General features: G+C 36.7%; 2 protein-coding genes across 3 annotated transcripts; both read left to right on the top strand.

Annotated features, from left to right (window-relative positions):
• Positions 1 to 924: 924 nt before the first annotated feature.
• LOC147541311 (strychnine-10-hydroxylase-like) lies at positions 925 to 4,014 on the top strand. 2 transcript variants are annotated; one of them, XM_086632756.1, is made up of 3 exons: positions 925 to 1,052; positions 1,569 to 2,672; positions 3,136 to 4,014. In XM_086632756.1, the coding sequence occupies exons 2-3, from the start codon at positions 1,602 to 1,604 to the stop codon at positions 3,760 to 3,762; spliced, it is 1,698 nt and encodes a 565-aa protein (XP_086488882.1). In that variant the 5' UTR covers positions 925 to 1,052; positions 1,569 to 1,601; the 3' UTR covers positions 3,763 to 4,014. The 2 variants fall into 2 exon arrangements, with proteins under 2 accessions (XP_086488882.1, XP_086488880.1); XM_086632754.1 differs by having other exon boundaries at positions 1,015 to 1,263.
• Positions 4,015 to 6,291: 2,277 nt separating this feature from the next.
• On the top strand, positions 6,292 to 9,575 carry LOC147541310 (strychnine-10-hydroxylase-like). Its single transcript, XM_086632753.1, has 3 exons — positions 6,292 to 6,419; positions 7,030 to 8,125; positions 8,701 to 9,575. The coding sequence occupies exons 2-3, from the start codon at positions 7,064 to 7,066 to the stop codon at positions 9,325 to 9,327; spliced, it is 1,689 nt and encodes a 562-aa protein (XP_086488879.1). The 5' UTR covers positions 6,292 to 6,419; positions 7,030 to 7,063; the 3' UTR covers positions 9,328 to 9,575.
• The last annotated feature ends 4,895 nt before the right edge of the window (positions 9,576 to 14,470 follow it).

Raw genomic sequence — 14,470 nt, 5'->3', positions numbered from 1 at the left:
TAGGAGGGCTGACATACAATTAACACTTGATTTTTCCCATTTTATTTGTTTCAATCTGTCCATCATGTTCACTAAAAAATAAGATAATGTTTTTAGATGATAATTGCACCACAACATCATAATGTTTAGTGTCAACAGCCAAATATGACACTCAACCCTTAATACAATGATGGATACGTAGAAGTCTGAATTTTCATACTTCTCAAATTTGCCACGAAGTGTCCAAGTGATGGTTTCAATTATTCGTTTTCTTGATCATGAGTCAAATGACCACCAAATTGAAGTATTATGTTTCTTTTCACAATGACATATGTCTGGTAATAAGTCATGTTTACGAAAAATAGTTTACCAACTATACAGAGCCATTATCATATAAAATACAAAAATCCATAATAAGGACGTTCTTTAATGCTATATCGATCAAATGGGGAAAGTGGGGCTAAAGCATAGTTCCGTCCCTACCTACAACCACCCATTTGACCAATTTCTTTAATTATTCGGGAAGAATATAGTACTAATAGTTTAGTTCTTGTAATTAATTGTGTCTGCAACAACAACATCGTAACACATGGTTCGATTGCGGGTTATGTCTACTCGTTATAGTTGTTGTTTTATTTTCGATAAATTACTGGTTTACAACCCAAATGGTTGAAGGCCACACAAATTTCTATACTAGTGTTAAATTTTACATTGTTTTGAATTTAAAAATATAGCACCCATAGTTTTATCCCTAACAAATGACATAAACAAGATACTTACAAACTTGCATTTCCATTGAAACATGGCCCAATTATGGAACCAAAAATGCTAAACAACCCGATTTTTTGGGCTGACCAAGCGATGTTGACATCAATTAGGTCGCCCACGTCGTCTTTTTGTCTCCAGTCGGCTCTAAGAATCGTGCTGTTTAGCACTTGTGTTATTGAATATTATTTGACCATCTCTTAAATCATATATCCGGGATATGTTTTTCTTTCTTTTGCCCTATAAATAGGATCAAAGGGAGAACCATTTAGACAAATTAAGATAAGGAGGAAAGAGAATAATCAAAGGTAAGTTTTTTCTTCCATTTGGAATTAGGGTTTTGACTTAAGTGTCTCCGCTAGAGATTTAAGTTGCCAATTAAATGCTATAGAGTTCATATACTTTTCTTCTTTGGCCCTATAAATACCATTCTTTGGCCCTATAAATACCATGTAAGGAAGAGCCATTTAGGCAAGTTAAAGATAGGGGTGAGAGGAGCAGAAAGAAAGAATATCGAAGGTAGATTTCTTTCTTTCATTTGGAATATGCTCAAGTGAGACGTTGTCACATTAGTAGGAGGGTTGAGAGAGGGAGCAAATGAAGGGAAGAATAAAATTTCTCTAATTGTCTCCGCTATATACATAATTGTATTTTTCTTTACGTCTCAAATCTTTGACTTTTTAGAAAAATTATAGAAGACGCTAAAAATAATACATAAATACAAATCAACCGTCTATCAAAAGTGAAAAAATATATCTTTCTTCTTTTAGCATTACTCTGGTTATAATTATGATACTCAGTAATAATTTGTGTGATTATTGCAGGCAGCAGAGAGCAAAGAAAAGCTTCATCTAAAGATGAATTTGTCTAGCAAATTGATGGGTTCATTTGATCTTTTCTCTCTTAACTTTCTCCAGTTCTCAAAACCCGCCAGTATGGTCATTATTGGCATTTGTAGTTTTCTAGTTTACTTTTCACTACTAAATCTTGTAAGGCGAGTACTAGCACCGTCTCGTACGGTAAAAAACGGAAAAACTGAGCCACCGGAGGTGGAAAACGGGTGGCCTATTATAGGTCATCTTCACCATTTCATGGGTAAAAACAATAAGCTAATCCACGAAATATTTGGAGACATGGCTGATAAGTATGGACCAACCTTTACTTTAAGGATGGGTCTGACTAAAGTTCTAGTAGTGAGTAGTGCCGAAGTAGCGAAAGAGTGTTTAACTACAAACGATTTGGTTTTCATCGGTCGTCCACCTCGTGTAGCCAATTCACTCCTTGGTTATAGTTTTGCGATGTTCCCTTTTTCGCCTTATGGCACATACTATAGCCAAATGCGAAAAATAGTCACTCATGAGCTACTCTCAACTAGTAGGGTTGAGTCTCTAAAACATGTGTGGAATTCTGAGATAAACAAAGCCATTCAAGAACTTCATCACAAAGTAGTATCAGTTGGAGGTGGTAGTCCTGTTTTAATAGAATTTAAGCGTTGGTTTTCGGATTTAACGTTAAGAACTACTGTTAAGTTGATCTGTGGGAAGCAGTACTTTGGTACTGATGGTGCTACTCGGGCGAGTATGACTATTAATGGAGGAGGAGATGATGATGAAGCTGGGAAGTTTCAAGAGGCCTTGAGAGAGTTCTTTTGTTTACTAGGAAAATTTAGGGTTTCTGATGTGATACCATTTCTAGGGTGGTTAGATTTTGGAACAGGTTATAAGGAAAAGAAAAATAGAATGTTCATTGATAGTTTAATGGAGGAATGGTTGGAAGAACACAAAAGGAAGAGAAGATTACTAAATGAAGCAGATAAAAAAGAAAGTCGTATAGAGCAAGATTTCATGGATGTAATGATCTCGAAACTTGATGATCCTAACCTTCTATCCCATTACGATGCTGATACTATCAACAAGGCTACTTGCTTGGTATGTTCATATCCATCCTTGATATTTGGTTGAATATATTCTTTTAATCGAATATCTTCGACCAAATACTCTTACTTGATTTGTTACTTGTGTGGGACTCTAAATGAGTCTTACTTTATTATTTATATTTGTTTACCATAAGGTAAGATATTTTATATAAAAAAAAATAAGTCGCTGAAACGATAAAACATGGGTACATACTAAGAAAGTTGAAAACATAAAAACAAGTAATTCAAGAGGGTTCGTGTTTTACATAATTATATTAAATTTCACTAAGCTAGAAAGAGTCTCCATCCAACTAGGAAATATTATTTATATTTAAATTTATAATTATATTACGTGGCCTCACTCAGCACCATCACATTTATTCATTAAATTCAATTACGTACTGGAAAGGCGAATGTATATTTGATATTCATGACATAACATCAAAATATGTAACATTTTATTTATGTGTATGCAGACTTTGATTTTAGGGGGAAGTGACACAACAATGGTTAGTTTGGTTTGGGCCTTAACATTATTAATGAATCATCCGCATGTGTTGAAAAAGGTCCAAGATGAGCTTGATTTTCACGTAGGTCGTGAGAGACAGGTCGAAGAATCTGATATGAAAAACTTGGTATATCTCCACGCTGTAATGAAAGAGGCAATGAGACTAAATCCAGCAGGTACGTTATCGGCTCCACGTATGTCAACAAAGGACTGCACCGTATCCGGGTACCACATTCCTGCAGGAACCCATCTATTCATGAATACTTGGAAGATTCAACGCGACCCTAATGCATGGGTTGAACCAACAGAGTTCAGACCAGAGAGATTTCTCACTACCCATAAGGATTTCGATCTTAGAGGGCAGAACTTTGAACTCCTCCCTTTCGGGTCGGGTAGAAGATCATGTCTTGGTGCTAACTTTGCTCTTCAAGTGTTGCGCCAGACTCTAGCTCGCTTGTTACATGGATTCGATCTCAAAACTCCATCAGATGAGCCCGTCGATATGACTGGGTCTGCTGGACTAATTAATATGAAAGCCACTCCACTCGAAGTTCTAGTCACCCCACGCCTCTTCTCTAGTGAATTATATGGGTAATTATACGTGTTTTTATCGACCGATCGAACTTGGATGAGATTTAAATTATCATATATATATAAGATTGTAGATTATGTTATCTTAAAACTACTGTGCTTGTATGAGGACTTGCATGTTATATAAAAGTTTGCATCATATGTAATAATTGTTGCATTTTCGATCTGTTATGTATATGTTGAAATGGGACTTGTTGGTGTTGGGTTATTATGTATCCTTATGCTTTTGGAGGAATTCAAATATGTTTTTCACCTACAGAGGTCTTTGTTTCATTGAAAAACATTTCCTTAACTAGTTCTTTACAAATTCTAGCATTGGAACATTGTTTCTAATGAATAGTATGTCATACACGACAAAAAAAAAAAAAAGACTAGATCGCTCACACTAACTTTTTTATAAATACAAAACTCTTATTCGTATCTCAGAAACTTAATTAACTATTTGATTGCCTCATTAAAACGAAGATATCAACTCTTGCTTGCTTGCTTCAACCTACGTGAGGAGAAAAAGAAATAAGTCAAGAGGGCACTGGTAAGTCAGGTGTGACAAAACATTGGCGGGACGCCTATAGAGGAACCTGGTTATATACAGTGGCGGACCCAAAATAATTCTTTGTGGGAGCACTTTTAGTTGTATTAAACAATTGTAAAATTATACAAAAAAATCTCGATGTGTTGTCCAAACGAGCGATTTCCATACGAAAAATTTGGCCAAAACTCCCTAAAAAATTTGAACTTCAGTTAAAAATGATCGATCAATTTTTTTTAATCTTCAGCTTCCTGAGTACTTTTTTAATTTGTAACACCTTGCGTCAGCTTTGCAACGCCTTACGACAACTTTGCAATCGCTTGCGACAATTTTGCAAAGTCTTGCGACAACTATGCAACACTTTGCGCCAACTTTACAACCGCTTTACAACAAATTTGGAACCCCTTGCAACACGTTACAACAACTTTGCAACGCCTTGCGACCCCTTGCAACACCTTGCGACAGTTTTACAAAAAATATTGAGTTTTTAACCAAACAAAATACAAATATTTATTTTAACAAAAAAAATATAAAATATGGATTTTTAACGAAAACAAAAAAAACATAACTTGTCTTTTTAACTAGAAAAAATCTAAAATTCGATCTTCGACCTACTTTCCTGTTTGGTGTACCACAAGAGGAGAAGAAGAAAAAGTCAAAGGGCCTGGTAAGTCAGGTGGGGCAAAACTTTGGCGGGACGCTTATAGAGAAACCTGCTTATATAGCACTTTGGTCGAGCGCTTTTAGCAGCGCCCTTGGAGAGGTTGAAGATTCACATATTAAAATCAGTGAGTCTAAACGAACCGCCCAAAAAAATCCTTGTTTCTCTCTCAGGCGGTTTGATATGCGGTTCCTTTGGGCCGTTTGTTTAGAGTTTTTGTATTAAAATTGAAAAGATTAGGGGCCCCCAACTTTGTGACCAGCTTTCCGCCTGGCCCCCTACTTTACGAAAAATACCCATATGGCCCCCTTCCGTTATAACACCGTCACTCTCTCTCCTCCATCATGTTTTCTCTCTCTGCCAAGTCACGCCACATCATCTTTTACGCCACCTCATCATCATCTGTTCTTGAACAGACTCGATCTGTTCACGGTCTGTTTGAACAGATCGAGTCTATCTAAGAACAGACGGATCTGTTCAAGAACAGACTCGAACTCCGGCGAAGGGTTTCCCTTCGCCGGAGTTTAGAGAGAGAGAGGTGAGAATAAAAAAAAAAAAAAAATTTTTTTTAGAGAGAGAGAGAGAAAAAAAAATTTGAAGGTCGCCGGCCGGCGACCCATGCCGGAGAAGATGATAAGGTGGCGTAACAGATGATGTGGCGTGACTTGGCAGAGAGAGAAAACATGATGGAGGAGAGAGAGTGACGGTGTTATAACGGAAGGGGGCCATATGGGTATTTTTCGTAAAGTAGGGGCCAGGCGGGAAGCTGATCATAAAGTTGGGGTCATTAGGGAAATAACCCAAAAGATTATATTAAAATTTCAGGCAGATTTCCCTACATGTAGGCTGAGAACACGAGTGTCCCATACAAGTCAAAGGCGGGCCTATAAAACATTCCGTTTGAGCGGGTTTTTCTCGTGGGCTGGGGTGGGGGTGGGGGTGGGGGGGGATTTTCAATCGGACTGGGGCGTTCTGGGCTGGGTTCTTGGGCTGAATTCCCATCCTTACTCCTACTATTCTTGATGTTACTCCATTATAACAAGTTAGATTTATTCTTCCATTGTTGTTCAAGTGAAGTTATTTTGAGGCTTTTAATCTTACCCATTGAGTTTTTCAATGGGTGAGATTGAAAGTCCAAATAACGTCGATTGCAGTCCAAATGGCGTCCTTTTTTTTAAAGAGAAAAACTAACTTTTCAGGTTCAACAAAAAAAAAAAAAAAAAAAAAACTAACTTTTCAGCAAATGGTTTTTCAACGGAAAAAGAAAAAAAATAACTTTTCAGCAAATGGAAGAGTGTTGTTGAGAAATTTTGTCTTTTCCATCTAGAATGGACGGTTTCACTACACTTGCTGTGTGGACAAGATTCTTCATTCACAATTTATATTGGAAATTCAGGGAGAACCATTTGCGGAAAATTAAAAAATTGAGAAGAAAAAAGGGTTAAGAGAAGGAGAAATAGATCAATTAAAGGTAAGTTTTCTTCTGCCATTTTCTTTCTAATTTCTAAACAATCTAGTGTGAAACTAGCAAGGGGGTTTCTTTTGTTAAAAATGAGTTTTTCTTCAATGGTAATTAACTCTATGTTGTCAACAGTTGGATAAAATAATGGTCTAGATTAAAGTTAAATTTTGAATTTTTTTTTGTCTTTTTGTAAAGGTGAGTCATTAAGTCAAAGATTTTGTCATTGTAGCATTCCCGAAGAAAAATACAGTTCTGGTAACAGATTAGAGAAAACATGAGTGCTACAATGACAAAATCCTTGACATGATGAGTCATTTTCACTAAAAGATAAAAGTTTTTCAAAATTAGTCTTTGATCCGGACCGTTCTTTTACCCGCGTGACTCATTGTGTCAAAGATCTTGTCAAAGATTCTTTGTACACTTAGCATTTCCCAAATTTTATAATATATTTGAAAAAAAAAATCAAAATTATTAATTGTGACGATGGAATGAGTCGTGCAACAGCATGCCGAAACGGCCATGCTCCGCCCCATAGCAATGACAAATACGTGATTGTGTATATCTTAAGTCTTTGACTTTGTTATAATTATGATACTCAACAAGTCGTTAACTTTTGCAGGCATTAGAGAGCAAAAAAAGAGCTTCATATAAAGATGAATTTATCGAGCAAATTGATGAGTCCATTTGATCTTTTGTCTCATAACTTTTTGCAGTTCCCAAAACCCAATATGGTCGTAATTGGTATTTGTGGTTTACTAGTTTACATTTTACTACTAAATCTTCGAAGGATAGCACCATCTCGTATGGTGAAAAACAGAAAAATTGAACCCCCGGAAGTGGCGAATGGGTGGCCTATTATAGGTCATCTTCACCATTTCATGGGTAAAAAGAATAAGCTAATCCATGAAATATTTGGAGACATGGCTGATAAGTATGGACCAACCTTTACTTTAAGGATGGGTCTGAATAAAGTACTTGTAGTGAGTAGTGCAGAAGTAGCAAAAGAGTGTTTAACTAAAAACGATTTGGTTTTCATCGGTCGTCCACCTCGTATAGCCAGTTCACTACTCGGTTATAGTTACGCGATGTTCCCCTTTTCGCCTTATGGGACATACTATAACCAAATGCGAAAAGTAGTCACTCATGAGCTACTCTCAACTAGTAGGGTTGAGTCTCTAAAACATGTGTGGAATTCTGTGATAAACAAAGCCATTCAAGAACTTCATCACAAAGTAGTATCAGTTGGAGGTGGTAGTCCTGTTTTAATAGAATTTAAGCGTTGGTTTTCGGATTTAACGTTAAGAACTACTGTTAAGTTGATCTGTGGGAAGCAGTACTTTGGTACGGATGGTGCTACTCAGGCGAGTATGACTATTAATGGAGGAGGAGATGATGATGAAGCTGGGAAGTTTCAAGAGGCCTTGAGAGAGTTCTTTTGTTTACTAGGAAAATTTAGGGTTTCTGATGTGATACCATTTCTAGGGTGGTTAGATTTTGGAACAGGTTATAAGGAAAAGAAAAATAGAATGTTCATTGATAGTTTAATGGAGGAATGGTTGGAAGAACACAAAATGAAGAGAAGATTACTAAATGAAGCAGATAAAAAAGAAAGTCGTATAGATCAAGATTTCATGGATGTAATGATCTCGAAACTTGATGATCCTAACCTTCTATCCCATTACGATGCTGATACTATCAACAAGGCTACTTGCTTGGTATGTTCATATCCATCCTTGATATTTGGCTGAATATATTCTTTTAATCGAATATCTTCGACCAAATACTTTCACTTGATTTGTTACTTGTGTGGGACTCTAAATGAGTCCTACTTTATTATTTATATTTGTCGACCAAATACTTTCACTTGATTTGTTACTTGAAAGTTGAAAACATAAAAACAAGTAATTCAAGACGGTTCATGTTTGTCAAATGGACCTCCTCGTGCACGCCCTCTAATAAGACAAGAGGTGTTTTAGCCTTTCACAATGTGAAAAGACTGAAATGCCCCTTGACTTATTCTCTACATAAGCAAGGCTGCAAGGGGAAGTGTACAAGGAGGGTATATTTTATTTTCCATCTAGAAAATATTCACTAAGCTAGAAAGAGACTCCATCCAACTAGGAAATATTATTTATATTTAACTTTATAATTATATTACGTGCCCTCACTGGCACCATCACATTTATTCATATAAATTTCAAATTCGATTACGTACTGGAAAGGCGCATGTATATTTGATATTCATGACATAACATCAAAATATATAACATTTTTATTTATGTGTATGCAGACTTTGATTTTAGGGGGAAGTGACACAACAATGGTTAGTTTGGTTTGGGCCTTAACATTGTTAATGAATCATCCACATGTGTTGAAAAAGGTCCAAGATGAGCTTGATTTCCACGTAGGTCGTGAGAGACAGGTCGAAGAATCTGATATGAAAAACTTAGTATATCTCCACGCTGTAATGAAAGAGGCAATGAGACTAAATCCAGCAGGTACGTTATCGGCTCCACGTATGTCAACAAAGGACTGCACCGTATCCGGGTACCACATTCCTGCAGGAACCCATCTATTCATGAATACTTGGAAGATTCAACGCGACCCTAATGCATGGGTTGAACCAACAGAGTTCAGACCAGAGAGATTTCTCACTACCCATAAGGATTTCGATCTTAGAGGGCAGAACTTTGAACTCCTCCCTTTCGGGTCGGGTAGAAGATCATGTCTTGGTGCTAACTTTGCTCTTCAAGTGTTGCGCCAGACTCTAGCTCGCTTGTTACATGGATTCGATCTCAAAACTCCATCAGATGAGCCGGTCGATATGACAGGGTCTGCTGGACTAATTAATATGAAAGCCACTCCACTCGAAGTTCTAGTCACCCCACGCCTCTTCTCTAGTGAATTATATGGGTAATTATACGTGTTTTTATCGACCGATCGAACTTGGATAAGATTTAAATTATCATATATATCATATAGTAGATTATGTTCTCTTAAAACTACTGTGCTTGTATGAGGACTTGTATGTTATATAAAAGTTTGCATCATATGTAATAATTGTTGCATTTTGGATCTCTTATGTTTATGTTGAAATGGGACATGTTGGTGTTGGGTTATTATGTATCCTTATGCTTTTGGAGGAATTCAAATATGTTTTTCACCTTTCGGAGGTCTTTGTTTCATTGAGAAACATTTCCTTAACTATTTCTTTACAAATTCTAGCATTGGAACATTATTTCTAGTATGTCATCCATATACACGACAAAAAAAAAAACTAGATTGCCCACACTAACTTTTTTATAAATACAAAATTCTTCTTCATATCTCAGGAAACTTAATTAACTATGTGATTGCCTCATTAAAACGAAGATATCAATTCTTGCTTGCTTACTTCAACCCACAGGAGGAGAAGAAGAAAAAAGTCGAGGGTGCTGGTAAGTCAGGTGGGGCAAAACATTGGCGGGACGCCTATAGAGGAACCTGCTTATATACAGTGGCGGATCCAAAATAATTCTTTGTGGGGACACTTTTAGTTGTATTGAACAATTGTAAAATTATACAAAAAAAATCTCGATGTGTTGTCCAAACGAGCGATTTCTATACGGAAAATTTGGCAATGTTAAAAAGGATCGATCAAATTTTTTTAGTCTTCAACTTCCTGAGTACTTTTTAATTTACAACACTTTGCGACAACTTTGCAAAGTCTTGCGACAACTATGCAACACTTTGCGCCAACTTTACAACTGCTTTACAACAAATTTGGAGCCCCTTGCAACATCTTGCGACACTTATGCAAAAATTTTAGGTTTTTAACCAAACCAAATACAAATATTTATATTTTTTAACAAAAAATGTAAAATTTGGGGTTTTAACAAAAACAAAAAAATATAACTTGTCTTTCTAACTAAAAAAATTTAAAATTTGATCTTCAATCTAATTTCCTGTTTGGTATACCAAAAGAGGAGAATAAGAAAAAGTCTAAGGGAGAGAAACCTGCTTATATATAGCACTTTGGCTGAGCGCTTTTAGCAGCGGCCTTTGAGAGGTTGAAGATTCGCATATTAAAATGGGTTTTTTTGACATTATTATTTTTGAGTGGGTTTTTTTCTTATTAGGATCTAGATTTTTGGGTTTTTCACTCATTTTTTCTATTAAGATTTCCGTTGCCCCTCACTTGTGTTTCTTACATGCGGGCTGAGAACAAGAGTGTCCCATACAGGTCTCAAAGGCTGGGGGGGGGGGGGGCGGGGGGTGGTTTCTATCGGACTGGGGCGTTTTTGGCCGGATTTCGGGTTCTTGGGCTGAATTCCCAGCCTTACTCTCCTACTATTCTTGATGTTATTTTCCTCTTCTTGAACCAAGAAATTACTCCTCAGATTTATTCTTCCATTTCTTCCATTGCTGTTCAAGTGAAGTTATTTTGAGGCTTTTAATCTTACCCATTGACTTTTTCAATGGGTGAGATTGAAAGTCCAAATAAGGTCGATTGCAGTCCAAATGGCCTCCTTTTTTCTAAGAGAAAAACTAACTTTTGTCTTTTCAGCAAATGTAAGAGTGTTGTTGAGAAATTTAGTCTTTTCCATCTAGAATGGACGGTTTCACTCCACTTGCTGTTGTAGACTTAAGATTCACAATTTATAATGGAAATTCAGGGAGAACCATTTGGGAAAATTAAAATTGAGAAGAAAAAAGGGTTAAGAGAAATAGATCAATTAAAGGTAAGTTTTCTTCTGCCATTTTCTTTCTAATTTCTTAACAATCTTGTGAAACTAGCTAAGGGGTTTCTTTTGTTAAAAATGAGTTTTTCTTCAATGGTAATTAACTCTATGTTATTTTTAGGAATATCTACAAATGTAAACTCTAAATAAGTACCGATACTTTGTTGGTGAGAATAATTTAAGTCTTGTGTGAATAATAACACAAGTTCAAGACATGCATTATAAGTATTAGAAATGCTAAGTGTATAAAGGATTTTTGACAATTTTTTTTGACTTAGTGAGTCGCGTGGATAAAATAATGGTCTAGATTAAATTCAAATTTTGAGTTTTTTTTTGTCTTTCTGTGAAAGTGAGTCATTAAGTCAAAGATTTTGTCATTGTAGCATTCCCGAAAAAAAATACAGTTCTGGTAACAGATTAGAGAAAATAGGAGTGTTACAATGACAAAATCCTTGACATGATGAGTCATTTTCACTAAAAGATAAAAGTTTTTCAAAATTTGACTTTAATGGGACCGTTCTTTTACCCGTGTGACTCATCGTGTCAAAGATCTTGTCAAAGATTCTTTGTACACATAGCATTTCCCAAATTTTATAATATATTTAAAAAAATCAAAATTATTAATTGTGACGATGAAATGAGTCGTGCAACAGCATGCCGAAACGGCCATGCTCCGCCCCATAGCAATGACAAATACGTGATTGTGTATATCTTAAGTCTTTGACTTTGTTATAATTATGATACTCAAAAAGTTGTTAACTTTTGCAGGCATTCGAGAGCAAAAAGAGCTTCATATAAAGATGAATTTATCGAGCAAATTGATGAGTCCATTTGATCTTTTGTCTCATAACTTTTTGCAGTTCCCAAAACCCAATATGGTCGTTATTGGTATTTGTGGTTTACTAGTTTACATTTTACTACTAAATCTTCGAAGGATAGCACCATCTCGTATGGTGAAAAACGGAAAAATTGAACCCCCGGAAGTGGCGAATGGGTGGCCTATTATAGGTCATCTTCACCATTTCATGGGTAAAAAGAATAAGCTAATCCATGAAATATTTGGAGACACAGAAGCCACATCTCTTGAGAAGCCGATTCAAATTGAAGAAATCTATTCAGTGATCACAAGTCTTAAATCAGGGAAAGCCCCGGGTCCGGATGGGTATACAAATGAATTCTACAAGAGTACATGGGAGATTATCAAGCAAGACATCACCAACATGATTGCAGAGTATAACAATGTGGGATTTCTACATTGGAGACATAATTGCACTTTCATCTCTCTGGTTCCTAAGAAAGAGATCACTAATCACCCTAAAGACTTCCGGCCGATTAGTCTTATAAATGGCGTCCACAAAATCTTCAATAAGGCTCTTTCGAATAGGCTCAAACCCTTTCTCAGCAAGCTAACTTCTGATACACAAGGTGCATTTGTAGCCAATAGACAGATTTTAGATTCAATTCTCATAGCTTCGGAGGTGATAGAGTCAGCAACCAAATCAAAATCTTCGGGTTTGATATTCAAGATTGACATCGAGAAGGCTTTCGACAATGTGCGATGGGACTCAATTGACGTAGTATTACAGAAGATGGGATTTAAATGGAGATGGAGGAGATGGGTCAAACAAGGTATGAAATCAGCACACTTTTCAATACTAATCAATGGAAAATCGAATGGCTTCTTCCAAAGCTTCAAGGGTCTGAGGCAAGGGGATCCCTTATCCCCTTTCATATTCATACTAGTTGGGGAAATCTTCTCTATGTTAATGAAAGAAGCTCAGGTTGTGAACAAGATTCATGGGCTAAGGGTCAAAGAACACGGAACCGAGATAACCCACTTACAGTTCGCTGACGATACTATAGTTTTTCTACAAGCTGATATTGAACAAGTCCGAGCTGTAAATGTAATTCTCCATCGTTTTGAAGCTTTAACAGGTCTCCGCATCAACAGAGACAAGACTTCAGTTATAGGTGTTAATACGGAACCTGAATTGCTAGAAGAAATCAAAGGTATTATTCATTGTCGTCAAGAGACCCTTCCTTTCTCTTACTTGGGTCTTCCTCTTGGGAAATCTCCCAAATGCAAGTCTTTCTGGGATCCGGTCATTGATAAAATTCAAAAGAGATTGGCTACGTGGAAATGCAAATACTTATCTAAAGGAGGGCGAATGGTTCTTATCAAAAGTACATTAACAGCCATTCCAATATACTATCTCTCGTTATTCTTGATGCCAGTCTCTATCAGTAAGAAGGTTGATCGTATTATCAGGAATTTTTTATGGGGAACAACTGCAAATAAAAGAAAATATCACTGGGTAGCTTGGTCTAAAATCAACAACAGCAAGAAATCAGGTGGACTTGGTATTAAAAACTTGGCATTGATGAACAAAGCACTTATTGGCAAATGGGTTTGGAGGTATGGACAAGAACCTTATAGCTTTTGGAGGAAGATAATTGATGAAAAATATAAGGGAGGTGCTGCTCCGTGGTTCCCAAGCGACCAAATAACATCCAAAAATGCTGGCCCTTGGAGAAGAATATCTTCCCTGACCCCTATTATCATGAAGAAAACCAAACTAGAGATCAATAGAGGTCGTCAGCTTAGCTTTTGGTTGGACGACTGGACGGGCAGAGGGTCTTTTAAGTCTAGATTTCCTACTCTCTGGAGAGCTACCAAGAAGAAATTTGCATCTATAGAGGATAATTTGGGTGGTGCTTTCGTCGATGATTCATGGAATCTTCATTTTTCTCGACCAATTAGAACATCAGAGATTAATCCCCTTACTTCTCTCCTTGAGTCCACAACGGAAGCTTCATCTTCCCTCAATTCCTCGATTGACTCACGTAAGTGGCTCCCTTCGAACCATGGTTTCTCGGTTAAATCTTTATATCTAGAGCTAGAACATCAAGGTGCATCCTCGCAACAACCAGTTGCAAGTTGGATTTGGAACAAATGTATTCCTTCGAAAGTCTCTTTTCTTCTCTGGGCTATCATCCATAAAGCTGCTCCAACCATGGACAAGATTATTCGAAGAGGCTTTATAACTCCAAACAGATGCTCTTTGTGCAAGTCCAATTGTGAATCATCTGATCACCTATTCCTTAATTGCACCTTCACTTCTAAGATTTGGCAAGCTTTAATCCCCTCTCATGATACAAACAGTAGCACTCAATCAATCTCCAACTCCTTGATAGAATGGAAACCAAAGAAAGTAACAGATAGAAAATCCTTCCTCCATCTTTGTATCCCTCCGGCAATCATCTGGGTCATATGGTTAGAGCGTAATTATAGAGTGATGGAGATAGAAAGTGACAGAGAAGCTACACGGGATAATATCA

This window comes from Eschscholzia californica, unplaced genomic scaffold (genome assembly GCF_041429995.1).
Source record: "Eschscholzia californica isolate CP2 unplaced genomic scaffold, dmEscCali1.0.p SCAF_4, whole genome shotgun sequence".
NCBI lineage: Eukaryota > Viridiplantae > Streptophyta > Magnoliopsida > Ranunculales > Papaveraceae > Eschscholzia > Eschscholzia californica.
Note: the sequence above shows the minus strand (reverse complement) of the source record. Positions and strands in the feature narration are given on the sequence as shown.

What these genes read in the sequence shown, in the direction of transcription:
- LOC147541310 (XM_086632753.1), top strand. Translation starts at nt 7,064, where the DNA reads ATGAATTTATCGAGCAAATTGATGAGTCCATTTGATCTTTTGTCTCAT. An exon ending in TCAACAAGGCTACTTGCTTG is followed by an intron (nt 8,126 to 8,700) that starts GTATGTTCATAT and finishes ATGTGTATGCAG; the next exon opens with ACTTTGATTTTAGGGGGAAG.
- LOC147541311 (XM_086632756.1), top strand. Translation starts at nt 1,602, where the DNA reads ATGAATTTGTCTAGCAAATTGATGGGTTCATTTGATCTTTTCTCTCTT. An exon ending in TCAACAAGGCTACTTGCTTG is followed by an intron (nt 2,673 to 3,135) that starts GTATGTTCATAT and finishes ATGTGTATGCAG; the next exon opens with ACTTTGATTTTAGGGGGAAG.